This window comes from Microcaecilia unicolor, chromosome 1, assembly GCF_901765095.1.
Source record: "Microcaecilia unicolor chromosome 1, aMicUni1.1, whole genome shotgun sequence".
In the NCBI taxonomy this organism is placed as follows: Eukaryota; Metazoa; Chordata; class Amphibia; order Gymnophiona; family Siphonopidae; genus Microcaecilia; species Microcaecilia unicolor.
Window position 1 is genome coordinate 669,096,753 of NC_044031.1, and position 27,795 is coordinate 669,124,547.

Consider the following 27,795-nt stretch of genomic DNA (forward strand, 5'->3'; position numbering starts at 1 on the left):
CCGAGGTAAGGTAAGATGAAGATCTGGAAGACCACTGATATATAAAACACCTCCTAACTTCTTTCTGATTTTAGTGCACTAATGGATACAGTGGAGTGACCATCTACTTTATAATGCTACGTTTGTATCTGTCTTGTGATATATACCTGCCAATTCCACAGCCTTACCACTTAATAAAAGCCAAGCACAGACATTTTTAGAAAAGCCCCTAGTACAAATCCTTAAATAAAAAAAACACAGAGCATGTCTTTTTGTCAGACATCCAGCTGTCACCCAAACAGTCTGTCATTCCCATGGAGTACTTTTCCAGTAAATAGTTTACATTGTACAAAAGTCCTCCAAAAATAAATATGAGCATTATCCAGGTTTCCAATTTGAATAACTTGTGAGATGCTTTACTTTGAGGTGTATTTTCAAAGCACTTACAAAGTTACATATATGAGGCGTATTTTCAAAGCACTTAGACTTACAACGTTACCTAGTAACTTATGGAACTTTGTAACTCTAAGTGCTTTGAAAATGAGCCCCGTGTCACCTCATTTGTAAGCATTTTAAACTTGAACAATTCCTAGGTGGTTCATTATTCAGCATAAAATACATACTTAAACTGCAAACTTTGGAGGTCTTTTACAGAGTGTTGGTAAGCCCAATGCGGGCTTACCGAATGCTAAATTGGGACTACTGCTGACTCAACGCGGCCACCGGCAGTAGTTCCACCCCAAACACCTGCCACTTCCGGGGGGAGGAAAGAAAAGCCTGGAAATAGCGTGCGCGGCGGTATCTCAGCAGTAATTGGGTATCGAGCTGCCCAGTTACCACCGGGTTACCACGGGAGCCCTTATCGCCACCTCAGTGGTTGGCAGTAAGGGCTTCCTGCAGCATGGCCACGCAGTAAGAGTTCTCTTACAGCGTGGCCATGTTTGTATCGGGGCTTTATACCCACTGCGGTAAAAAGGGTGCTGGTAAATGGGAAAAATAGCCCCCACCGCTAGCACGGGGCTCTTTTTCCCGTAGCCTGGTAAAAGGACCCCTTTATTTCCCCATGAGAACACTAGTGGTGAAAAGATTGATGAGAGAAATGGTATTAAAGCGCATTCTGATGTGTGGGATCAAGTAACAGGAGTATATGTGAAGGGAGAGCATCTTCATTGAGTTGTTGAACTCATAAGCATTTTCCGCAACAGACATGACTTTCAATGAGACAGCTGATTTTGTAGAAGTCATGAGACAACTTGAGAAAGGGCCACAAAAGCGATCGCATGATGTAAAATTAATCTGAAGTGCAGAAAACCCACAATGGACTGAAGAGTGCAGAATGCCTTATCTCCAGCTGAACAGAGCTGTGTGTGCTTGACTGATACAACGTCATCCCAATGACCTACATAGATATGAACACATGAATTAGATGAAATTATTGTGTATTATTGCATGTACAGAATGTTCAGTGACCTAAAATCACTTGTTTTCTCTTTCAAAATGAAGAAAGGTCAGCTGTTAATCTTTTTTATTTTCCATTTGTTCAGTGTCTTAAAGTTTCAATCGGGTCACCATCATTATGATGTGTCCACTGTCATTATTAAAGCTACCTTGCCATTGGCTGGTGTCTCAGAATATGCTTGCTGCATGCTAAAAGATTTCAACACATGCTCATATGATTCTATTTGACAAATAACAAAATTTGACTGTTTATCAACCATAACACCTTCATTTCATTGCAGGAACCCCATAAGTACATAAGCATCGCCATACTGGGTTAGACTGAAGGTCCATCAAGCCCAGTATCCTGATTCCAACAGTGGCCAATCCAGGTCACAAGTATCTAACAAGATCCTAAAAGAGTAAAACAGATTTTGTGCTACTTATCCTAGAAATAAGCAATCAATTTTTCCCAACCCAATGGACTTTTCTTTTAGGAGCATGTCTAAACCTTTTTAAGACCCTGCTAAGCTAACTGCTTTTACCACATTCTCTGGCAATGAATTCCAGAGTTTAATTACATGTTGATTGAAGAAATATTTTCTCCAGCTTGTTGTAAATTTACTACGTAGTAGCTTCATTGCATGCACCCTAGTCCTTGTATTTTTGAAAAGAGTAAACAAGCAATTCACATCTACCTGTTCCACTCCACTCAGTACTTTACAGAGCTCTATCATATCTCTCCTCAGCTATCTCTTCTTTAATCTGAAGAGCCCTAGCTTCTTTAGCCTTTCCTCTTACCCCAGTGAGTATATGTAACATTTCGAGATAAATAAGCCAAGCTTCTCCAAGTACTGTAAAATTGAGGAAAGAAAGTTAAAAAATCAGTGACACAAAGGAAAGAAAGAGACATTATTAAAGGAGCAGTGAAGACAGAGAGGAAAGACAAGTGCGGAGCAAAGTGAATACAGTTCTAATGGAATGCAGATAAGGATTCCACTAGAAAGGATCGAAGAAAGAAGAGCAATGGGTTAGTAAGGAGCAGAGATGAGAACACCATGAATGAAAGCAGGGAGAATAAATGAGAAGAACCACAAGACTGGGAAGTCAACAAGGGAAGAAACTGTGAAAAGGAATAGCATGCATTAATAGGATACTGTAGCCTAATAGTAACAGCAACAGAATGGGAACAAGGAGAACTAGTGTTCAAATCCCACTGTAGCTCTGGGTGATCTCAGGCAAGCCAATCAAACATCTATAGCCTCAGATAAAACCTTAGGGCCTGATATTCAAAGAATTTATGCTCCTAATTTTGACAGTTATGCTCTTAAATTGTCCTCTTTGAAAGTTACTAGGGCTGAGTGTCTAAATTTATACTCAAAATTTCACCAAATTCAAATTTACGGGCATAAAGATTGGGTGGCAATGGGAAGGGAGATTTAAAGTAGGGAAAAAGTTATGAGCTTAGCACTGATTTTCAGCACTAGGGGTCCTGTTTACTAAGCTGCGCTAGAGGCACGCTAGCGTTTTTAGTGCACACTAAATGCTAGAGACACCTATAGGAATATATGGGTGTCTCTAGCATTTAGCACGCGTTAATTGCGCCTTAGTAAACAGGGCCCTAGGCCTGTAAATTAAGCTCATAAACTTAGAAAATTGGACCTTTGCAGGTCTAACTTTATAAGTATAATTTTTCGTTTCCTAAATTAAGATGGACTTTCATCTGAAGTTTAGGCTCCTGTTTGACTGAAAACAGGGCACAATCTTAGAAGCCTAAATTTAGGAGCTCAGCTATTTTTGAATATTGAACCCTTAGACTGTAAGTCTTCCAGGAACAGGAAAATAGTAACTCGCCTTGAACTACTAAGAAAGACATGAATTAAATCCAAAAATAGCAACATGTGCCAGTGCTATAATATTCATACTTCTTTTGCTTACTCTTTTCATGCATTCTTTGCCTGTATTGTAGTCTGTTTATTCTACCAAAGAGATTTAAGTAGAAAAACTTATTTGGCCATCATTGAGGCAGCCAATGTCCCTTTAGGCACAATATCATCATTTCTGTACTCCACAAACATCTTCCTACTCTCGTATATTTCAGTGAGGACTCTAGATATTTATTTCCATTCCCATCCTACACTTCCACCAAATCCCTCACAAACATTTGAAAATGTCACAGCAGTTTACTGAGAACAAATTCAAGCTAGTGAGTAGAAGGACAGCCCTGACTATGAAATTTAAAATGCTGGGGACATTTTTTCTAAAATGGCTGTTTTTCAGGGAAAGTGCTGGTATTATCTGTTGGAAAGCTGTTCGGGGGCCCTGTTTAAAGTGAGTTGGTGGTGGATTCACTTCAGTTCCCACTGGTCTGGTCTAGATCCCCATGGAACAGATCACAATTTAAGGGGGTATTTGAAACCACTGTTAGCAGTTTCAGCAGAGAAGCCAAATAAGCACAGAGAGCACATGGAGTTGACATTACTCTCTCACCCCACTCACTGAGGCACATATTCAAGGCAGTGTTGGGGATACCGAGCTGTCACTACCTAACTGCACCTGTTGAATAAACAGAACGGCAGATTTTGGTTCCAGTCCTGTCATCCAGCACTAGACATGTAAACCTTACTATGGATTGACAAAAAGTATTGAGAGTTAAATTTCATTATTGAGAATTATTAGTTAATAGACCCCAGTGGAAACTGTAATATATGCCGTGCTTTAACATGTGTCAGTTATTCCAACTATCTTCTCCGGGCAACGTTCTGGACAAAGTTTTTAAAAAAACACACACAGGATTAGTTAGAAAGTATATGATACCCTTTGTGAATTTAAAATGTGCCTGGCTCCATTTGCACATCTTTACCCAGCACCAATCACCTGTATTCAGCTCACTAAAATTACCCCTTTCCCTTCCTGGGTACAAACAATTCTAGACAAATTAATTGGAAACTGAGAATTACTGGGGTGTATTTAGCCTCTCTATTCTTCCTCTCCCAGTCACTCTGCATTTTATTCACCAACTGCGAGCTTTAGAGAGAAAGAGGAGGTGGAAGAGGAAGGCCAATCACTAATTTCTTGGTTTCTCATTAGATTTGCCAGATCATATTACGTTTTAGACTAGGACCATTATTATAGTAAGGGTTGTCCTCCTAATTCTAGCATATTTGAGCATCCCTTTGAGTAGGGGGTACTGATATGTTACCACAATCACTTGCTACCTGCAAATAGTTTACACAACAGAACTTCCAAGGTCTGACAGTCAATATCTCCTTATTCTTTATAGCATTTAACTCCTTCCTCCATGGCACAAACCTTCCCAGTCCTTCACCCCATTGCTATTAAGGCATTTTTTTCAGGAACATACTATTCATGTCCGACAGTCCATAGGAAGCAGATGTAAAAATCAAGTGGTTTTCCTATTCTTTGATCTCATTTTAATGATTCCTACGCAACCACACAAACAAGTCTACTAAAAATCTAACCAACTGCAGAAAAAGCAGCAGCAGCAGCACCAGCCTGTGGAGGTATGCACAAGTCACGATGCAGGAATTATTCCGATACATCCCAACCATTCATGTAGTGTAGCAGCAAACTTGAGAGTTTTTGGCGTGAATGGGAAAAGAGCCCCAGGTTTGGTAGGACCTTGTCTTCTTCTACCATCCCCATGGGACGTAGGTAGTATAGTCAACTGTCAACAGTCCATCTGCTGCTTTGATAATAGTCAATGCACAGAAGATTTGGATGGCAAAGAGCTTCTAGGCATAGCTGTTCTGTCTCTTGTTGAATAGATGTTTACACAAACATTTTACATCATGATTTTACAAGTCTTGTTTCTTTTGTAGTACAGTTCAGGTCCTGTGTTTAATCATCCAGTCCACTTATTTTTTGTGTAAAATCTTCTCTTGAAATTTTACCGCATCCTCACTGATCTTGGGATCTCCACAGTTTTGTGCTTTGTGGCTGGTTGTTCTATGGCTGTCTCAGATGTCTTCCTGGTGGTTTTTGGACTGGTGCCTGCTTTCCGGGTACCTTGGGGGCTGGATAGACCTTTCTTTGGCATCTGGGGGCTGGACTGAGCTGAGCCAGACTTTCTTCCCATAGAGGGACTCTTGGAGCCCTTGGGTTTGCTTGACTGCTGCAAAGTATCGGTGCTCTTGAGCGATTTCAGCCCCAGCGTTTCACAGTATCGGTTGCACTGATGAACTGAGGTGAACTGATCCAAAAGGTCAGGAAAGCAGCTCTCCTTGAGGCCTTGGTACCTGTAAATTCATACAATACAAATAAAAACTCATATCTGAACACTTTTAGGTTCCCTTTTCATGTGCAGTGGCGTTCCTAGCCTGCATGACACCCGGGGCGGATCGCCGATGCACCCCCCCCCCCGGGTGCAGCGCGGCCCCCCCTATGAAATGACACCCCCCCGGGTGCACGCCGCTGGGGGGTGGGTGCCGCAGTGCGCGCCTGTCGGCTGAGTCTGAGTTCGCTAACAGGAAGTAACCTGTTCCGGGGCAGAGGGAGCTGCAGCGAACGAACGAACGAAGTTAGCGAAGTTAGCAAACTCAGACTCAGCCGACAGGCGTGCTCTGCGGCACCCCCCAGCGGCGTGCACCCGGGGCGGACCGCCCCCCCCCCCCCCTTGGTACGCCACTGTTCATGTGTTCACATGTTTGAGCATTTACTGAGACTCTGGAGGGCAATTAACTGAGAACCTAAAGCAATGATGTAGCTATGGGGGCCTGGGCCCCCCCAAAATGGATCCAGGGCCCCTGGTTTGGCTGGCAGAGGTCCCTAACCCCCGCCAGCTGAAGTGTTTCTCCAGCGCTGTTCTCCTTACATTGCTTGCCCTACTTCTCCCTCATCATGAAGTTTTGGGTTCTGGATCCCCACCACCACCACCACTTTAAAGTCTGGCTACGCCCCTGAGTCCTAGAGGGGATCCTATTCTATAAAAGAAAGCAGGTGCCAATTTTCCTTTGAGAATCATGGAATGACCAGGTATATGCACATGTAAGCATTTAAGTGTGGCAGCAGCAGGAAAAAGGAGTGAGGTGACAAAAAACAAGGATTCCAAGCATATTGTATATGACATCTAAAGGCCTATTGCGGGAAGACTCGACACGGCCGTGTTCCAGCAGGTGTGCCTCCATCAAGAGTAATCCCTTATCAGTTGGCAATTCAGGATGAACAAAGCAAGCACAAGATAAACACAATTTTCATCAAATTTGAAGCAACAGCCTGAGAAGGAGCAGCATGCTGTTGTTGTTGTCTTTATCCTGTATTTCCTCTCACCGCTGTGAGCCCGCCTCTGCATGGACACCACCACCACTGCATGGCCGCCGGCACCACTGCAGGTTTAAATGTGAGAACAGATACTTCCTGTTCTCGCATTTAAACCTGGGCTGCAGGGGCGTAGCTAGGTGGGGCCACGGGGGCATGGGCCCCCACAGATTTAGTCCTGGCCCCCTCCACTTTTGACCCCCTCCCACGCACCACTGCCACCGCCGCAAGAAACCTTTGCTGACGGGGGTACCCAACCCCCGCCAGCATTAGTCTTCTTCAGCGCCAGTCTCTGGCGCGTTCGCTGATCTGTGCTGTGAGTCCTGACGTTCTGCACGTCCCATGCAGGACGTCAGGACTTACAGCACAGATCAGTGAACGCACCGAAGACCGGCACTGAAGAAGACTAAGGCTGGAGGGGGTTGGGGACCCCCGCCAGTAAAGGTACTTTGCGGTTGAGGGGGGTCGAAAGTGGCGGGGGAGGGTCAGCAGAGGGGGTCGGTGGCTGGGGGAGGTGGGCTAAAACATGCCCCCCGGGCTCTGGTCCCACATCTCACCGAGGTCTGGCTACGCCCCTGCTGGGCTGGTGCCAGTGGCCGAGCGTGGAGGAGAGCACAGCAGTGTGAGAGATGCAACATGCTCTTGCCATTGTAAAAGAGCAGGTAGAGCCAATGTTGGCAGGGAGGAGGGGCAGTGTAAGGGGGGTAGGGTGCCATTGGTTGTGGGGAGCAAAGCAGGGAGGGTACCAATGCAGGCAGAGGGTGGGGTGAAAAGGCACTGATACAGTCACTTGGAGGCACTAGGGCAACAGCTGGCCTGTACAGAACACGTCAATGGAGACTCAATAAAAGGAAAGCTTTCTGTACTCACCCTTTAGATTTTGTTGCAATTCCTATATTTGTGATTTTCCATCCAACACCTAATGAAAGATTTCACATTATAAAAAAATTATTTTAAAACGATATCTTTTGTTACACAAATGGTTTCTCTTTTTTCAACAAATCCACATTAGGGGCCCTGTTTACTAAGCTGCGCTAGAAGTGCGTTAGCATTTTTAGTGCGCGCTGCATAGATACCCATAATATTCCTCTGGGTGTCTACATGATTAGCGTGTGCTAAAAACGCTAGGGCACCTTAGTAAACAGGGCCCTAAGGTTGTCATCTGCATAGTTTCTTTTTCATCACCGGATTTCGAACATTATTCAATGATGGAGCTCATATTCAGCAGGATTTAGTCAGGTTGGAAGGCCTTCTGTCTGGTTAAATCCCACTGACCAGCACTAGAGCAGATATTTAGCGGCACATAACCGGGTAGTGCCACTGAATACTCCAACTGCTGTGGCATTATCCTACTAGAGATAGGGTGATCCTGGGTCTTAGTCTGGGTGGTCCGCAAAGTCATCTGGACACTTCACAGCTGGTACCTGGATAACTCTCCAGGCAAGTAAAGAAGACATAAATGGCAACTCGGGTACTGGCACTGGATATCACCCGAAAACAGATAAACTTCCAGGAGCCCCTGAGTACCCCAGTGTTCAATGCCAGCACTCGAATAGGGGCAGCACTGAATATTCAGGCAGAATTCAGCCAACAGTGGCCAGTGTGTTTAAAAAATGCCGACTCTTGCCAGCTGAATATCGGGCAGAATAAATCTACTGTGTTCAGTGGACGTTCATGGAATATGTATTAATGCAAAGAGGTCAAGTTATTAAACACAGGTAAACCAGCCAAAAATGTGTGGGGTTTGTCATGAAACCTCACATTAACAGACCAAGACTGACGTGTTTCTTTAATAATAAAATTCACAAGGTAGCTCCTGTGTTCTCTACCATCCTTTCAATTTACCCTTCCCCTAAGTCCATTACCTAAACAGTGTTAAACTTAGGGTTTTACAGGAGTTAATGCATATGCTACCCAAGGCTGAATTTCACTGTGGATGCCCACGGTCAATAGAGAGAGGGTGGAAGAGAGAGGAGATTCTACATCCTTTACGCCCCACCCCCTGCAACCAATTGACTCTGCCCAGATCCTCTCTTGCCCCAATGCCCACCTCTCACTGCTGTCCACATCAGCGAACCAGCCCACTCAATGTAGCCGCAATACTGATAAAGGTAGGGCCTGCAAGTATCGCGAAACTGCCGCTAGGGGTCACGGTGGCCATTTTGACAATGAAGCCATGAAGGGCAGGAGCAAGTGGGCATTGCTCCTGCCTGTAGAACGCTGTTAAACCACCAGGAGTAGAAAAGGTAGGCCTGGGGGGGCATATGGGGATGAAAGAGTCTAGTCTGGGGCTTACTGGCTTTAGGGGGAGGGGGAACTGGAGTGAATAAGGAAACCTGCTTGTACTTATGTGGGTTCCAGCTGAGATTCAGCTTGGACCTGCATAAGTCTTTTATGTGGGTCCCAGCTAAATATTGACTGGGACCTGCATAAATTCCACTGGATTCCATATGCCAAATTATCCCTATTCAATGCCAGTCCCAGACTCAAATCCAACAAAAACATACATTTGGGAAAGAGGAGAAAATATTTAATGCATTTTGTGAGAGAGAAAAAATAATTTGACTGAAGATGTCTTCCATTGCAAGGTAAGTTATTTTGTATTTATATATCGGACATTTATCATAGGAATTCAAAATACTGGAGATTTGTTGACCAATGAGTGTGTCATACTCTTTGTTTCAACAGCCAATTAAGTGATGCCACGACAATTTGTCTGATGTCCTTTTTTTCCATTAAAAATTTTGTCCTTTTTCCTATATGTACATTTTTGTTGGGTTTGGGACTTTTGGATTGGTGTGTTATCCTGAAAATCATACAGGTTAATGTGACTGTGTTATTTATCCCCCCCCCCCCCCCCTGTACATAGCTGTTACAAAACCTTGTGGTGGTCAAAATGTAATGCTTTCTTCTGTGGCTTGCATAATGACTTTGAACCCACTTGTATCATACACTAGTCCTCACCTTCTAAAACTGTGACCAGGAAGTTTCCATTTGTCCACTGGTACACCCAGTGCTGAAAAGTGCAACATTTCTGATCGGTTTCCGATGTGTTCTTCATGTGCAGGGCTCCACCTCTGTCCTTAGTACAATACTTCTCAAAGTGCCCCACCAAATCTTCCTCAATTGTTGCATACGGGATATTATTTGCTGGTCGATAGATAAGATTCAAGGGAATTATCCTGGCCAAACATTATGGGGAAAAAGTCAAGTTAATAAAACAAAATCCTTTGCAAACCAACGACAAATAAAATTCATGTTTGAGGAAATCATGATTTAATCTTTAAGGCCCTTAAAGGAAATGGCCACGAGTACCTGAAGAATAGGATGATCCTCTCTACACACTACCAAGGACACTAAGGTCCTCTCAAGGACTATCACTAACCACATCCTCTCCAAAAGACATTACACGATGTGATAGTCGCAAGCGAGCCTTCTCCAGAGTAGCCCCCACAATCTGGAATGCACTGCCTAAAGGCTCCGCTTAACACAAGACTACCTCTATTTCAGGAAGCAGGTGAAAGCTTGACTCTTCAACCAAGCCTTTAACAGAAGAAGTAACTAACTTGTTAGTCTCACTCACACACACAAGGAGTAACACAGGCTGCACATACTGCAGCTGGACATGTTTATCCACTCCTACCCTAGCTGAGATAACATTTAACCATCTCTCTGACCTCATGTGCAACTTCCTTTAAATTAGTCACTTTACTTTCTAACTCTTCTTACTCTCTTACCTATCTATATGTTCCATCTTTGCTTATACCCTTCACTTTCAATTAAAATGTTCTATTACATATTGTGTTGACTTTGTAAGTTGTATACTATGCCATACTTTGTATTATTATTTGAATATTTTTACTGCTGTAATTGCCTATTGCTCATATTTGATCTATTCTTACTGTAAACTGCCTTGAGTGAATTCCTTCAAAAAGGCGGTAAATAAATCCTAATAAATAATAAATACAAATAAATGATTTGAAATGGTCCTTGGATGACTTGAGTTTGAGGTCCTGCTCATCAGGTCACTGGGGTTAGAAAAGCTCTGGAAGGGAGGATGGACTAAAGTGCTACTGTAATAAATGCTTTCTGGCTAATCTATTACAACAGTAGCAAAATAGGAAGAGGTTCCATGATAGTTCTTAGATGGGAAGAGATCTCTTAAGCAGGGCTAGCTCAACCTATGGACCAGGTGAGGCACTGTCCCAAGGCACCAGTGATAAAGGGTGCCTAGTCCAATCTACCTTCTAGAGGGATAGATGCTGGACTGGGATTTTGGTGCTCTTTATCACCAGAGTCCTGAGCCAGTGCCTCACCTGATCCAGCAGGAGGTGTGTGTGTGTGGGTGTGTGTATGGGGGGAGGGACTTGAGAGAAAGGGCGAGATTCTGGATCACAAGCGGTAGAGCAGGCAAAGTGAAGGTACAGATACTAGATTGCGGGTGGGGGGATGCCAATAAAAAAGTTGAGCCAGCCCTGCTCTTAAGTAACTTATCTGTATAGGAGACAAGAGATTAGAGGCATGAAAGTAAAATAGTAGACCTGAGAAAATTCCCTTTGAAATTCCCATGGACCACAGTGCTGCCTGATTTGTTTTAATTGTCATTTCTTTCAGGTGCCAAGTACCTGGGTTTAGAAGGCAATCAGCAGGCGTGTGAAGATTTGTAAATAAAATTCCTGTGATCACTTTTCTGGGCCTATACAAATGCTAAATGCTTTCTCTACAGGTATATCCTGATTTACTCATGGAAATCCCTACACAAATTGCTGAGATTTGGGATTGGAAAGAAAAAGGAGCTCATCTGGAAGTCAATATTTCTATTCAGCTACAGGTCTCACCTGAAATATATAAGGCCCCTTTTCAGCTGCTTCTTATTACCCAAAGTACACAGGGAATCCATGGGAAGGTGGAACACTGGGAAATTACCAGTCTCCTCCCCTCTCTTCTTTTCCTCTCAGATGTGCACATATTTCACCACAGTTCTCCAAGATCATACTACCCATACTATGTCCTGTTCTAGAGCTTAAATGCACAAGCAAACCATGAAAAAAGCACTCAAGGTGCAATATGGCAGGCCACTCACTCTGGGACTTGTCCAAAGTCTGGAATCACTCGTGCCTCTGCAGCAAATATCTTACAATATTCCCTTGTGGTATTTTGAATTTTACATTCCTGGGGAAATAAGGGGGGAAAACAGCAGTGACAATACATTTTCTCAATGAACTATGATCCAGGGTTAGGTGTTCTGCTTGAGTAGTACCAAAAGCCAGTGTTTATTGAGAGAGAAGGGACCTATATTGAGTCAATAGCTCATGCAGGATAACAGTGATACATTTTGGATGGTTCAATGGAAGGTATTACAACTTGCAAAGAACCTACAGATCAATATTCAGCTGCCCCCTGTCTGTGCACTCTAAGCTTTGGTAAAAGGACCCCTTAGACAGTTTCAGTGACACTGTGAATATCCACACATAAACTGAAGCATCCAAACTAGACATTTTAAGTTAGCTATTTGTGTGACCTAGCTAAATAATTAGGGGCCAATTTTCAGCATGTTTTAAACAGGCAGGAGAGGCTTCCAGCTGCTTAAATCATGCTGAGGGGTTTGGCCACCACTATTCAGTGATACTTAACTGGGCAGCACCACTGAATATCAGCTCTGACCACTGCGGTATTGCCCTGGTAGTGCTGGGGAGGTCAAAAGTCAGTGGTCAAGAGTCAGTGGTTCAACGGTTGAAGCTCAAAGGTTCAGAGGATCAAATGTCAAGGGTCAAAGGTCGGGGAGTCAAAGGTCAAGGTTCAATTGTCTGGGGAAATAAGGGTTAAAGGTTGGGGTCAACGTTAAAGTGTCAAGGTCAGGGTCTAAGATCAAGAGTTAAAAGTTGGGGTTAAAGGTCGAGGACCTATGGTTGAAGGTTAAGGGTCATAAGCTGAGAATCAAAGGTCACCATTCAATGTCTAGTCCTTGCAAAAAGCATGGACTGTGACTCCCTCTGCAGCCTGGTACAAGCAGAGTCCATATTTGCCGGTATTGTTCCTGCCTGACGGAGTTACTGAATGATGCCCTGATGGGTACATACTTTGTGGTTGGTAAAATAATGGAAAACATCTGTTCTCAAGGTTCTGTCATTATAGTTTCATTCAGGGCTGGTGTTAGACATTCAGGTGCCCAGGGCAGAAACTGGGGAGGGGGCCTCAAAGATAGCCTTCAGCCTATGCCTCCTTCAATATGAGGTAAATTTAGTAGCCCCTTGTAGTATGGGGGCCCAGGACAATTGCCCTGTTTGCCACCCCAATGCCAGCCCTGGTTTCATGGGCAAGAACCTAAGAGGCCACTCGTGTTCAGGACTGTTTTTCATACTAGGGGAAGCTCCTGTAGCCCTGAAGCTCATTCTCTGTGTGCAAAAATCCACTTCCTTCTAATTTTCTGATCATTCTGCAGTGGCTACTGAATACTTTATACAATGATAAACATGAGTTTCAGTCAAGCTTATCTTATCTGAGAAATGCAGTGCTGGAAATTAGTGTAGGTTTTCTTTTTTTTAAACTTTAGTCATAACAAAATCAAATGAAGCAGAAATGCTGTAAATGTCAGTCAATGATTATATTCCATTTATTATCATTGACTATGATTTTCTTTTGATTCTATGAGTAAACAACAGCAGAGGTGACAGAAACACAAGAAAACCAGATGGGCTTACATGAAAGTTTATTTGTATCAATACGGGCTTAACTCGACTCAATACAGGCCGTGTTTCAACTGTAAGGGCTGCTTCAAGATTTTAGAGAGGAATTGTAGCACAACTTTCCCCAGTTGCAAAGTCCTATTCTCATAGAAACTCAGTACTCAACAGATAGAGCAGCAACATTTCTCCTCACCAGCAAGTTAGTGAAATCCCCTCTAGACTCCTGAAGCAGGCCTTACATCTGAAACATGGCCCGTGTCGAGTCGACTTATGCCCGTATTGATGCAAATAAACTTTCATGTGAGCCCATCTGGTTTTCTTGTGTTTCTGTCACCCCCACTGTTGTTTACTGACGTGATTTGTCTGCAGAGGATTGGTTCTTCTGGTGTTTACCTCTTTCTTTTGATTCCAACATACTATCAAAACCGTTATCCACATGTTCATCATCTCCCACTTCGACTATTGCAAATTGCCTCTCAGAGGTCTCCCACTCTCCACTTTAACCTGCTCAAAATTCTGCTGTACAACACATCTACCAGTGTTGCTACACTAACGTAACCTGTCTCCATGTCACTTCATTGGCTCTATCTGTTCAGACTTCTTACAAGTGCATTCATTCTGCAGCTTTTCAATGTCTCTTCACATATCTCTCCCTATACTTCTCTCCGGGAACTCTGTTCCTTGGTTCATTAGGTATGTCACTCTTATCTGTGCCCTTCTCCTCCACCCTCAGCTCAAGATTCTGTTCCTTTTATCATATTGCACTGTATGGCTGGAATAGACTTCCTGAGTCAGTACATCAAGCTCGGTTTCTGGCAATTCAAATCTAGGCTGAAAGCTCACCTTTTTGAGGCTGCTTTTAACTCTTAACCCCGAGTTCACTTGTTCATTACCCATGTCTGTTTTAATCATTCCCACCACAAGTAATTCCCTAATCCCTTATTTGTTCTGTTTGCTTGTCTTGATTAGATTGTAAGTTCTGTCAAACAGGGACTGTCACATATGTGTTTGTGTACAGTACTGTGTACATCTAGCAGCACTATAGAATTGGTAAGTAGTAGTAGTAGATTAGTGAGTCAACTTCTTTTTCCTGATGATAGCAGTGGAATTCTTTTGCATAAAAAACAGGCATTTACTATAAGAGATATATAGTGGGGATGGCCACCCCCACCCCAGTATCACCATGTGCTGTGGTGCGGACTTGTATTTACAGTAAGTCTGCCGACTGGCATGGTTCAGCATGCTGTGGTGGTGATATTCTTAAGCTTAGCAAAGATAGCTTCTGCGACAACCCTTGACAGTTGTAGAGACATTTCCCTTCAGCCCTCTGGGCTGGCAAGGGTATCCATGCATGCCCTCTGAGATGGAAGGCTTTAAATAATGCAGGAAAAATAGAGAGACAGTAATGTTTAAATAACAACAAAGTTACTGTAGCAGAAACACAATTTGAATCTCTTTCTCTGCCCCTTGCTCAGAGGCATCCTTGTAGTGAAAATCTGTTGTGTATTTGTTGATTCCTTCTGGGAATGCATCTGTGGCATCAGAATTTCAGCAGCATGCAGACAGCCTGTATTTGAATTTCTTAGAGAGAGAGGAATGTTAATACTGAAGAGAACAAAGAAATACTCTGAAAAAGCTCTGCTGCCAGTAACTCTTTTCCAGGCAGTTTCTAAAGTTTTAATCCTCTGGATTCAGTACTCTTGACAGTGAGCACTGGATCACATCTCTGCCTTTATTAAGCATCCAAATCACAACTGTATCATGTAAGTGGCATTCCCCCAGATTCTATATAGGATGCTACAAATTGTATATGGGAATTGGCCAAATGCACAATTGAATTGAATAACAAACCAATTAGCACTGATAATTGGGTGCCAATAATCAATTATCAATGCTAATTGGCAACAATTAGAATTCATGTGTGCATCATGCTAGGCATATTCTATAAAGATGCACGTATAAATTCTAGTGCGTGGAGCTGAAAAAGGAGCATGGCCATGGGAGGGGCATGGGCGTTCCAAGAATTTGCACACACAGTTTCAGAATATACCTGATCTGCCCCTAATTTAGGGCTTGTTTTACAAAGCCGCACTAGCTATTCCCGCTCGGCAAATGAGAGGAAGCCCATAGGAATTGCATGGGCTTCCTCTCATTTGTCGCGCCGAGAATCGGCAGTGCGGCTTTGTAAAAGAGGCCCTTAGGCACAAGGATTTACACCGGGTTCAGTTGGTGTAAAGCCTCACACCTAAAAGTTAGGCGTGGCTCCTGACGCTAGGTGCTATTCTATAAACTATTCCCAACTCGGAGCACTGTTTATAGAATAGCGCTTATTTTTTCAGTGCCTTCTCCTTGGCACACCAATGCGGGATTTGCACTAATATTCTATAACAGCCTCAGGATACCCTGATGCCATTATAGAATTGTCAAGGAGGCGCCAATTTACAGAATTGCCCCAAAAGAGCATTTTCAGGCTTCCACTGTAAACAGGGAGAAATGTACCTGAATCGTGATGTCATAATTCTTTTCGACAAGGGTGTTCTCGTTCTTGGTCCCAAATGTAATGAGGTTGCGGACTTTTATGATGCAAGTCTTGCCGGACTCGAACATTGGCTCCAACCCATATATGACCTTTGCCCTGCATGCCTTCCGCAGGTACCCTTCACCTACATCCGCATCCTCTGACACGATTCTTCCAAAATACTTGTCACCCCAATATCCAGAATCTGCTAATCCTTTCGCAAACACCATGGGCGTCATTTCAATTTCTTCACCAACTGAAAATAGCAAAAGGAAGACAAAGTAAGGAAGGCAAACTTTATTTCATAACACAAAATGGCTCCTAGGAGTGTGCAGGGCACAAGGATATGTTTCATTTTTTTTGTGTCATTATCAATTTTATGTTCTAAAGTTTGTTTTGTTTTAATATGCATCATAGGAATAATATTAAACCCACAGGACACAACATTTTTTTAAACTAAGAATCCAGATATCACAGTGCCTTCCTCACTAGTACTGACTAACAATAAGGAGTTAACTGTTGAGGCGGAGTCTAGATTGTTGGAGGTTATCCTCGATTCCTCTTTGACTTACGGTCCTCAGATTGATCAGCTCAGGTGGAAGACAATTTTTAAGTTGAGACAATTGTGATCAATACGCTCATTTTACCACCCAGAAGCATTTGCACTTTTAGTCTAAATGATGATACTTCCTCATATGTGGAAAAGATTACACATGGTACAAAATGGCACATACTTTTAGAGTGGGGGGCATGAGAAAGAGAACGATTGGGTGGGAGACATGAGAGAGAGAGAGAGAGAGAGACTGAGGGTTCTCAGAGAGTGCACGAGTGCGCACATGCATGTACGTGTTTTGGCACTCCAAATGTTACAAAATATAAAATGCGGTCCCTGATAGAAAAAGATTGGGTAACCTGTTCTAGATGATCTCCAGAAACTAGCTTATGCATTTATATTAAGGCATATGGACTACTGTAATGTTTTATATCTGGGTCTCCCAAAGAAGGTTTTATCAAATCTGCAGTTGAACAAAATTGGGCCATTAAGGTAATCTTGATCAAACATAAGTCCTCTGCTTCAGTCTTTGCATTGTAGCCTGCATGGAATTTAAGTCACTTTGGGGCCGTTCAACTAAGCTGTGTTTGGTGCTGTCACACCGGGGTGAGAAGGAGATGGGAAAGCAAGGTTCAAGGTTCAATTTATTTGAAATTCCACTTCATGAGTAAGTTTTCAGAGCGGTTCACAATATATAATACAATAACTTAGAAAGGAATTACAGTGGTTGATAGGATAAAGGAAAGTAAGGCAAAGGACTATGAAGAAGACCGGAAAATAGATAAAGAGGGGAAAATGAAGCAGTTGTGCCAGAGATCCAGCAACAGGAAACCCATTAGGCTGAGTTCCTCATTGTGCTACCCAGGAATTGGTTTGAACCAAGGGCACACATAGATTGTATTACTATGGGCTCTCGCTAAGTAGCATCCAGGGAAATATATTGTTCCTTAGAGGGGAGAGATAGGGCAGAGGCAACTGGGTTATGAAGCAGGTGGCAGTGGTAACCAAAATCACAGGTGGTGACAACAGTGGCAATTAAATCCTCGTCTTCCTAGTATTCATTAGCGTAAGTTAATGGACATAGCTATAATACCAGATCTGTCTGGCCACTGGAGGTAGAATAGCTTCCCCTAGGTAGGTGATTGCCTTCCCCACAAAGTCTCCGCTTCAAGCTGGCCTTTCCATAATAGCATAGGAGTTGTGGGCACATAGGGTCAGGCCCAGATGACAGCTGCAGATCCAATAGCAACATATTCAATCCTAAAGCTGGTAGGCATAGGCACCTTGAGTCTGACTGGTTTGGGCTTGTCATGCTTTAAAATGGTAGTGAAGGTGCCATTGGAATCCCTGTAGGTAGTGGCATGAGACTCTGCCGAGGCCCAACTCTCATCAGAGCTCCTTGCAGTCAAGTGTTGGATACTGAGGTTAGCTGAGTATAAAAGGCCTGGGGACAACATGATCTTGGAGAAGTCATGCTTTCTGAAAGGTGCTTATTTTAACATTGTGTAGGCCAATGAATGGAGTGTCAGGCAGTGATAAGACTATGTATCACTGGGGACAGTCTGTGTATGGGTCCCGAGGGCCCTTTGCAAATTCATGAAGGATTTTCACAATGTGGATAGTTACAGTAGGAGGTTAAATATTGCCTCCTAGAAGGCACCTGCCTTCTAACCAGCCCTCTGGTGGAACAGCACGATGAAAATCAGGGAAGCAAGGGTTCTTATACCGCTGATACTGGTTGTGTCATTGGGAAGTCACTTAACCCTCCATTGTCTCATGTATGCATGTATGGTGCCACAGATTCAATGCTGGCCAGCACCTGGTATCTTGATTTCCTTGGCTGGGAGCAAGAAGGGCTGCTGACCACAGTTTCTCACATCCCATGTATCGCATTTGACTCCACAGGTACAGAGTTTTGCATGTTCAAGTTCAGGCTGGTGGGAACTCAAGGCCCAGTGAGAGCTGGGGCAGGCATGGAAGAGGTCATTGTTGCATATCCAATCCCTCTTTGGACAGGGGACAAGGGATTTTAGAGGGATATCCAGGCTTAAGGTTTACAGTAACATATGGTGAGAGCCATGGCAGGCATCAGATGCTGGCATTACTGGGCATGCAAGGTGCAAAATGCCAGGGAGGATTCACAAGTATAGGAACCTTTCATGATTGGGGTGCTACGAAGGATAGCTGGCAGGCGGTACTAATGTCTAGCAGAGACACTTACATATATTGAGGTGCATCAAATGGGAGAGGATTCAGGGGTCACTGCCAGGGCTCTGGGTGTGCTCCAGATAGGTCAGACAGTGGGAAGAAGGGAGGGATGACTAGGGACACCATGTTCTCCAGGCGTCCCTTGTAGGTTTGCCAATTACATTCAGAGGTCTGGAAATTGGAAGAGGTAGATGGGTTCACGTGAGGCAATATGAAAGTAGTGAAGGCAATCAGCAGGCTCGTTCCCCAAATATGGCCCAGTTGCTAAACAACACAAGGAACATCTATCCCACTGCTTGATTTGGAACACAGAGAAGTGACATGGAATGTGCCTGGGGATACTGGTTGAATTGCTGACTCATACTCTTTCTATAAGCAGTTTTGTTACAGGGAGCTAGTAGCATAAGGTGAAGGGGGGGCACATGCCAGTGATGGAGGACATTCAGCTGTGTGGCACAACTCAGCAAGGAGAGTTATCGAGAGAACTGGTGTCACGTGGTAACAGGGGTCTACACACTGGGTGACCACACAGTCTATAGAAGCTTAAGGGGGAAGTGGGGTGACTGTCAAAGTAGCACAGGTGTGCCACAGTGACTTATATTATGCATGTCAAAAGCACAAGGAGTCTCAAAATGGACAGTTAAATTGCACACGCGTCTGCAGGAACAGGTGGTTTAGGTGCATGAGTAAGTCTTTTATCTGTTGCAATCCTGCTGGGTTGGGAAGACATCAGGATAAGTTCTGTCAACAGCCTGTTACCTAAGGACGGGCATGAAGGAAAGGCCCTAAGAGTAATATAGGGTGCCTGAACACATGGTATTCTGGTCTAGTTTTGGCATGCCCTGGTTGCTGCCATTTCAGACTAACCTTCACAGTAGCATGTCTGGCATACAGTGCTAGTACGTCAGGTTTGTTGCATTTAGGCAGCAGATAGTATCCACGGATTGAAGATTCCAGGTGATAGCTGGGAGAAATAGTGCAAGCCTCACACTGTGTACCCCAAGGTCTAGAGCAGCACAGCTGGTCACTGGGTGGGATAGTAACATGCTAGCAGGATACCTTTGTAGACTTTGTCACTTGGGGAAGGGGTTTAAGAGCCAGATATGGGAGGGCCCCCGTCCCTTCTCATATCCTGGTTATAGTGTGCAACTTGAACAGGTGCAGGCTGGTGGATACAGGCTCACACCAACAAGGGCACTGGCCTGACTGGAAGACGGCAGGCTGAGTTCTGGGGACTCCAGATGGATATGATGTAATGTGGCTGGCTCAGGAATGATTTTCCATTTATACACCTAATAAAGCTGTGATCTTGTATCCCAAAAGTCATGTCTGTGTGGTTAATAATATAGTAGGGGTGGGGGGGAGTTTACGACTACCCAGGTTAACTGCAGTGTTCAACCAGCAAGGTACCCCCCCCCCAAAAAAAAAAAAAAAATAAGAGTCTCTGATGTCACTCTTTCAACATCACAGGAAAATGAAGGCCAAAAGCTGTGGGATGCTGATTAAAAGAGGCAAATTTGGAAACAGAGACAGCCAAAAATTACTTAACTTGAATTACATCATGTAGGAGGATGTAGCTCAGAAACCCAGACATGATTCCTGATTATAAAAGCATTCTACAAACATCCAGCAGCCTTATGGCAAATCAGGCCAGAGGATATTAAATGTAAGGAATTGTGTGACAAAACCACTTCATACATAATGCTGGTACAAAAGGAGAAGTGTAAACACACAGTAGGGAACTACAGCCACTGAGAAAGCCTTATCACAGCAAGAAATAGGAAAATTGGTTTCTGCTGAAGGCCCCCCCCCCCCCCCCCCCCCGCCCCACACCCAATGCAGAGCAACTTGGATTGGAACCTTGAAGAAACCAAGAGCATATTAAGATCTAAGTGATCTGAAAGGGAGGTGAGAAGAGGAAGTGAGAGAGCAGGGAATGAAAGAGGAAGAGCGCTTGCAGAATGCCAGTGAAAGGGAAGCTGATGCAATGAAATAGAGACAGGTACAAAATGTGCCACTGAAGAAGAAGGGTCTTTGTGATCCTACCTTAGTCCCTCACAAATGGATCTTTGTCACCCATACATACTGTGCCTCAGCCTGGAGCTACTACAGTGTCTTTTGACAACTGTGTGATCTCAGTCAATCATCAACAACAGAGATGAGCTGCACCCTTCCCTCTCCTTCTGAGAGCTGTGCCTCATCCCATCTCCTCATGCCCAAACCCAGTTGACCTAGAACTATATATTCCCACATGTTGCTACTCTAGGCAAGAATCTATTTGCTGTTCTTTAGGAATCCTTTACACAGTGTTTGAGGCTTTAAAAGACTTATGCGGTCATTCTTTGCAAAAAAAAAAAAAAAAAAGGGCTAGTTCTGTGCATTATTTTACGTACAGAACATGCCACAGTGTTCTATACATAAAACTTATGGGTAGACTGGGAAGTAGGGTTAGAAGAAGGCAGTAGAGTTACACATATAGCAGCAAACTTCTGTCACTCTAGGGATAATTGTATAATTGTGTGCCTACATATAGATACCTAAAGGGCACCTGATAGGAGCATATTCTGTAAAGAAAAGTAGGTAGTGCTTTCCTTTATAGTATGCCAGCATAAGTGAGTATATACGTGTGTATGCAGTTACGCCAGTATAGAGCTGGTGTAAGTGCTGATACTTAACTTCAAAGAGATGTGTGTGTAGGGGAATGCTGCCCTACTGAGCAATGCAGAATTTCTCTCCTTCGCAGACTGCACAGAATTCTGCCTTTCCTGCGCAGAATTCTGGGCAGTCTTCTGTTGCACAGCGCTGCACAGAATATGCTCTGTTTCTGGCTCCCTCCCTCCCTCCCTGTATATGCACCAGTTTAGCGCGTCAAGATGACCTGCATAGGTGCACATTGGGCTGCTTCCGCCTTCTCTGATGTCTTGGTCCCCAGCTGTTCCTTTAAGCTGCGCAGCTGTAAGGAAGCCTGTGTGGTTCAAAGGAACAGTCGGGCCCAGGACAGCAGAGGAGGAGAAAGCAGCCCGATGTACAGATGTGTAGTTTCTCTCTCTTGCTGCACTATAGCGGTGTAGGTGCAAGTAGGCAGAAAGGCAGGGAGGGAGGGAGGGGGCTGCCTGAAAAAAGGTGGATGTGTGGGGGGGGGGGGCTGCAGAAAAGGTATATGAAGTGTTTGTGTCTGTGCCATGGGAAAGGGGTGGAGGCCTTAAGGAAGGTGAATGGAGTTGTGTATGCCATGGGAGCAGGGTGTTTGCCTTGGGAGGGGTCTGAAGCAATATTTTACTTTTGTTACATTTGTACCCCACGCTTTCCCACTCATGGCAGGCTCAATGTGGCTTACATATTGTATACAGGTACTTATTTGTACCTGGGGCAATGGAGGATTAAGTGACTTGCCCAGAGTCACAAGGAGCTGCCTATGCCTGAAGTGGGAATAGAACTCAGTTCCTCAGGACCAAAGTCCACCACCCTAACCACTAGGCCACTCCTCCACTCCATATGAATGAGTTGGTGTATGGGAGGGCTGAAGCAAGGTGGATGGGGTGCTGTGTGCCATGGGGGGCCTGAAGAAAAGTGAATGGGTCTGTGGATAGGGGGGATGGAGAAAATTGGATATTGTGTATGTGTGTGTCATGGGGTAGAGGGCTAGAAAAAGGTGATTGGGCAATGTGTGCACCTGGGGGAGATGCCAGCCTTTATAATGGGGGAATTCTGCATAAGAGAATTACAACTAAAGGGGTCCTTTTACTAAGCTCTGCTAAACAATTTAGCGCATACTAATGGCTTCATCTACGTGGAGGAGTGGCCTAGTGGTTAGGGTGGTGGACTCTGATCCTGAGGAACTGAGTTCAATTCCCACTTCAGGCACAGCTCCTTGTGACTCTGGGCAAGTCACTACTACTACTACTACTACTTAGCATTTCTATAGCGCTACCAGGGTTAAGCAGCGCTGTACAAGTTTAAACATGGGGAAGGACAGTCCCTGCTCAAGAGAGCTTACAATCTAAAGGCTTAACCCTCCATTGCTCCAGGTACAAATAAGTACCTGCATATGTAAGCCGCATTGAGCCTGCCATGAGTGGGAAAGCGCGGGGTACAAATGTAACTAAAATAAATAAATGCCATGTAACCCATAGGTATACCATGGGCTGTGCAGCATTTAGCATATGCTAATGGTTAGCATGCACTAAATCAGTTAGCGAACCTTAATAAAAGGACCCCAAAGTGTGCAGAATTTTAAAATATTATGCACAGAATTTTGAAAATGTTTTTCCACAGAATTCCCCTTGAGTAGTGTAATATAGTATACTATCACGGGGCTCATTTTCAAAAGACAAAAATGTCCAAAAAGTGGCATAAATCTGCATTTGGACGTTTTTCTAACAAAAATGTCCAAATTGCTATTTTTGAAACCAATTTTTAGATGTTTTTCTATAAACTCTGTCAGAAGTGTGTTCAAATCACAAGGGGGCGTGTCAGGAGCATGTTAAGGGCAGGATCTGGGCATTCCTACCACTTCCTACCATTTTCTGCCTTATTGGAACAAAACAAAAACATCCAGGGCTGTATGTTGGAAGGTTTGGTCTAAACCTGTTTTATTAATGAATAAAAGCCATAAAAAAGTTTTCTAAATGACCAGATGCCACTGGAGGGGATCAGGGATGACTTCCCCTTACTTCTCCAGTGGTCACTAACCCCCTCCTACCCCATTCCCCTCAAAAAATGTGATTAAAAATATTACTTACCAGCCTTTATGCCAGCCTCAGATGTTCTAGCCAGGTCCATTAGAGCAGAATGCAGGTCCCTGGAGTAGTGTAGTGGTGAGTGCAGTGCACTGTAGAGAGGAGGACCCAGGCCTATACCTTCCCCTCCCTGTTACACTTGTGGTGCAAACTGTGAACTCTCCAAACCACCAGAAACCCACTGTACCTACATAGAGGTGCCTCCTTAACCCATAAGGGCTATTGTAGTGGTGTACAGTTGAGGGTAGTGGGTTTTGGGGGGCTCAGCAGACAAGATAAGGGAGCAACGGTGAGATGTGTACCTGGGAGCATTTATTTGAAGTGTACTGCAGTGCCCCCTAGGGTGCCCCATTGCTCTCCTAGAATGTCTGTGTGGCCAGTCTACTAAGAATGCTGGCTGCTCCTACATTCCAAATGGCATGATTTTGTGCATTTTTCTCTTAGACTTTTTTTTTTTTTTTTTTTTTTTTTTTTTAAATGGACCAAAAAGATAACTACAGAGAGCACAAAATCATCTAGCAAATAGCCATTTTCAAAAATAAAAAGACATTTTTCTGTTTTAAAAATGGCTATATTCCCCACTTGAATTTTGGAATTTTTAGCAAAACGTCCAAAGTTGGACTTCGACATCATATCGAAAAATGCCCCTTCACATGTTACTCATGTAAGTGGGAATCTAACCCAGATCACACCCATGTATACCCTACCTGTAAAATATGTGCTAAGACATGCACATTGTTTAAGGACTAGCGTGTATATGCCAGTATTCTAAACATTTGTGTGTTATTCCCTCCTCTCTGTATAACCTCTATGCATAATTTCAGCCAATGAAATAGCAGGCCTAATTTATGCATAGAAGCTGTGACCTTACGCATACATTCACCAACACCATTGAATATATATATATAAAGTGCGGCCACCACCATTTCACTTTATCCTGCATCCACAGCCACTGAGAATCCTGCCCACAGTATTTTAAAGTGACAAAACCCATTTTCTCTTAATGTTCAGACTGCAACTGAGTGTCTTTATTACGCTTTTCTCTACATCCCTACATCCATTTACATTTTACATCAAAAGTTATTATAGACTTATGTTTAGAACTCAGGATGCCTCAGTAAGAACCAGCTAAATATTATTTCATAGATTCATTCAGTACAACTTACCTTCAACTTCTTCTCTTAAGGTAATTCCTGATAACACTACAAAATAAAAATTAATAAAAGTTACCAAACACTGGACAAAAAGGAACTATAAAACTAAATTTGAATCTGCATCAGGTGTAGGAGTCCCAGTGTTCATATAATTAATCAAATACTTTAATTGGGTGGTCACAGTGAATTCAAATCAAAGCCAATATCAATTTTCATTGCACAGAGGACTGATAGTTTCACAATGTAAAAATTGTACGGCGAAATGTTCTGGTGGCCAGGTTAGTCCATTTTATAGGTAATAAAAATAAAACACAAAAAAAACAAAATAATGCCTTTGTGAAGACCCTCAGCGATATATCAAGTTTGTTGAAGTAAATAGATAAGGTGATACCTTTTTTATTGGACTTACATGATGCATTTTTTGCTAGCTTTCGAAGGCCAGAACTTTCTTCCTCAGGTCAGGAAAGTATGTGCAACAGATGGCAATATTAAACATTTTTAAGTAAAACAAAAAAACATTTGCCTTTGAAAGCTAGTCAAAAATGTATTAACTCCAATAAAAAGTCATATCATTATATCTTCTTGTTTGTTTTATTTTGCTTTGTTACCATGCTGAAGTTTGGGACCTGGGACAGTCTGCTGAAAACATAATAGGGGAAACACATTTCCTCCAGCAAGAACTGAACCAAAGTGCAAATGAAAGTTGATTTATTTTTAGCTTGGGCACTGTCTGTGCTCATGACACCATAATGCTCAGAAACTCTGCTTCAGGCTTTTGTTTATTACACATATGATTTCACATTCTGGAATTAAACAAAAGAACATTCAGTTTTAAACAAAAGAACACTTATTTCACCCCATAGGATGGACAAAACAACAAACTACATAGAAAGCTTCAGACATAGGGTAAAATCACAACTTTCCAGCAAACAAAAGAAAATTCTGTACAATCTTACTCCGCCAGAAAGAGCGGCCATAAGAACTCTACAAACTAACCAACGCATTATCATCAAAACTGCAGACAAAGGAGGCTCAGTGGTGATTATGGAGACAAAAAAATACATTGAAGAAGGGCACAGACAGCTCTTAGACAATACATACTACAGGAAACTAACTGAGGATCCCACACAGGATTATACAAAGCAGCTGAAAGACCTTATCAGAACATTTCCTAAACAAGTACAGCCACATCTGAAGAAACTCATACCAAACCAGCCTTCTGTGGGCACATTCTACATGCTACCCAAAATCCACAAACCTGGAAACCCTGGCAGACCAATCATACCGGGTATTGGCACACTCACGGAGGAAATATCTGTACTCATAGAGGGGATTCTGAAACCTCTCGTGCACAAAACAAACAGCTTCATACAAGACACCACAGACTTTCTGAATAAATTGAAAAATATCAAGCAATTACCACCAAGTACCCTTCTGGTCATGATGGATGTAGAATCACTATACAGCAACATTCCCCATGCGGATGGCATAGCTGCATATGAGAAACTCCTAAAAACATCCACACTGGACCATCAATACTCACCAGAAACCATTACAAAATTAATCAAATTTATTTTAACTCACGACTATTTCCGCTTTAACAATGATATCTATCTACAAATAATGGGCACTGCGATGGGCACCAGGACAGCACCCCAATATGCCAACCTCTTTATGGCTGAGCTGGAAGAGACATTTCTGAATACATACCAGATCAAACCCCTAAAATACTACCGGTACATCGATGGCATTTTTATGATTTGGACTGAGGTGGAAGAAACTCTGAAACAATTTTACAATTCCTTCAATACATACCATCCTACAATCAGATTCAAAATTAACTACACCGCAGAAAAAGTCAATTTTTTGGACACCACAGTCTCAATCAGCGATGGCTATATACAAACATCCACATACAAGAAACCCACAGACAAATGCAGCTACCTCCACAACTCCAGCTTCCACCCTTCACATACAAAAAGATCCATTATTTATAGCCAAGCCACAAGATACCACTGTATCTGCTCTGACCCAGTGTCACGTATTCAAAGCTGGAACCTAGGTTAGTGAGCCCTTGGGCCACTGCTGAGGGGCAGCAGCGGCAGGCAAAACCACCCCACACCAGAAGCAAGGCAGAACAAACGTACCGGCAAATCAAGGCAAAGTCTCTGGCGGTCAGCCAGCAAGCAGAAGACAGGTCCAGGCAAAAGTTCAAAAGGCAGGCGGCAAGCAAAACAAAGTCCAGGTCCAGGCAAAGGTTCAAAAGGCAGGCTGCAAGCAAAAACAAAGTCCAGGTCCAGGCAAAGGTTCAAAAGGCAGGCGGCAAGCAAAGCAAAGTCCAGGATCAGGCAAGGTTCAAAAGGCAGGAAACCAGCAAACACAGAAACAGGTCCAGACAAAGTCTCTCAGGCAGAAGTGCACAAGCACCCACGACCAGGGCCTAAGATGCAATGCAAAGGCAAAGCAGCCAGGTTTCAGAATGGCAAATAAGCCCAGCAGCATCTGGAGCTCAGCTGCAACCATCACCAGGAAACTACGGGTGCTGTGTAGGTTCAATCCGAGCAAGCAAGTCTGGCAGCCCGGAAGATCCGGACCAGACTGGGCTGAAATCTGGAACGGGTGACTGTCCACAGCAGCCACCGGTTCTGGCCACCAGAGGGCAAGGTGAGCACAGACGTAACAGTACCCCCTCCTCAAGGCCCCCCCTACCTCCACGGGGAATTCAGGTTTCCACAGGTAGCAATGATGGAATCTACGGAGGAGCCTCAAAACATGACCAGGTGTAGCTTGGCTGGAGCTTGAACCAGAGTCAAGACTGGCATCTGGACAGGCATCAGCGCCGGCCCTCGGACTGCTCTCAGGACTAGACCTCAAAGCAGACTCAGGCACAGCTTGGCTGGAACTTGAACTCAGAGTGGACTCAGCATCCTCTGGACCGGAACTCAAAGCAGACTCCAGCGCTTGGCTGGAACTCAGAGCAAGCTCAGGCACTTGGCTGGAACTCAGTGCAAGTTCAGGCACTTGGCTCGAATTCAGTACAGACTCAGGAACATCTTGGCTGGAACTCAGGGCAGGCTCAGAAGTTTGGCTGGAACTCAGGACAGGCTCAGAAGCTTGGCTCAGAAGCTTGGCTGGAACTCAGAACAGACTCCAGCGCTCAACTGGAACTCAGAGCAGGCTCAAGCACTTGGCTGGAACTCAGTGCAGACTCAGGAATATCTTGGCTGGAACTCACACCCGGAGT

The 27,795-nt window shown here is 43.7% G+C and overlaps 1 protein-coding gene across 1 annotated transcript in view; it reads right to left on the reverse strand.

The window, feature by feature from the left end:
• Nucleotides 1–2,988: 2,988 nt before the first annotated feature.
• ALPK3 (alpha kinase 3) overlaps nucleotides 2,989–27,795 on the reverse strand; it is a 203,108-nt gene continuing 178,301 nt past the window's right edge. The window contains exons 10-15 of the mRNA XM_030187187.1: nucleotides 24,564–24,599; nucleotides 15,879–16,153; nucleotides 11,777–11,865; nucleotides 9,658–9,875; nucleotides 7,564–7,612; nucleotides 2,989–5,675 (exon numbers count right to left, since the gene is read on the reverse strand). Of these exons, the coding sequence (XP_030043047.1) occupies nucleotides 5,327–5,675; nucleotides 7,564–7,612; nucleotides 9,658–9,875; nucleotides 11,777–11,865; nucleotides 15,879–16,153; nucleotides 24,564–24,599 (1,016 nt within the window). The 3' untranslated portion in view covers nucleotides 2,989–5,326. The remainder of the gene's footprint in view (nucleotides 5,676–7,563; nucleotides 7,613–9,657; nucleotides 9,876–11,776; nucleotides 11,866–15,878; nucleotides 16,154–24,563; nucleotides 24,600–27,795) is intronic.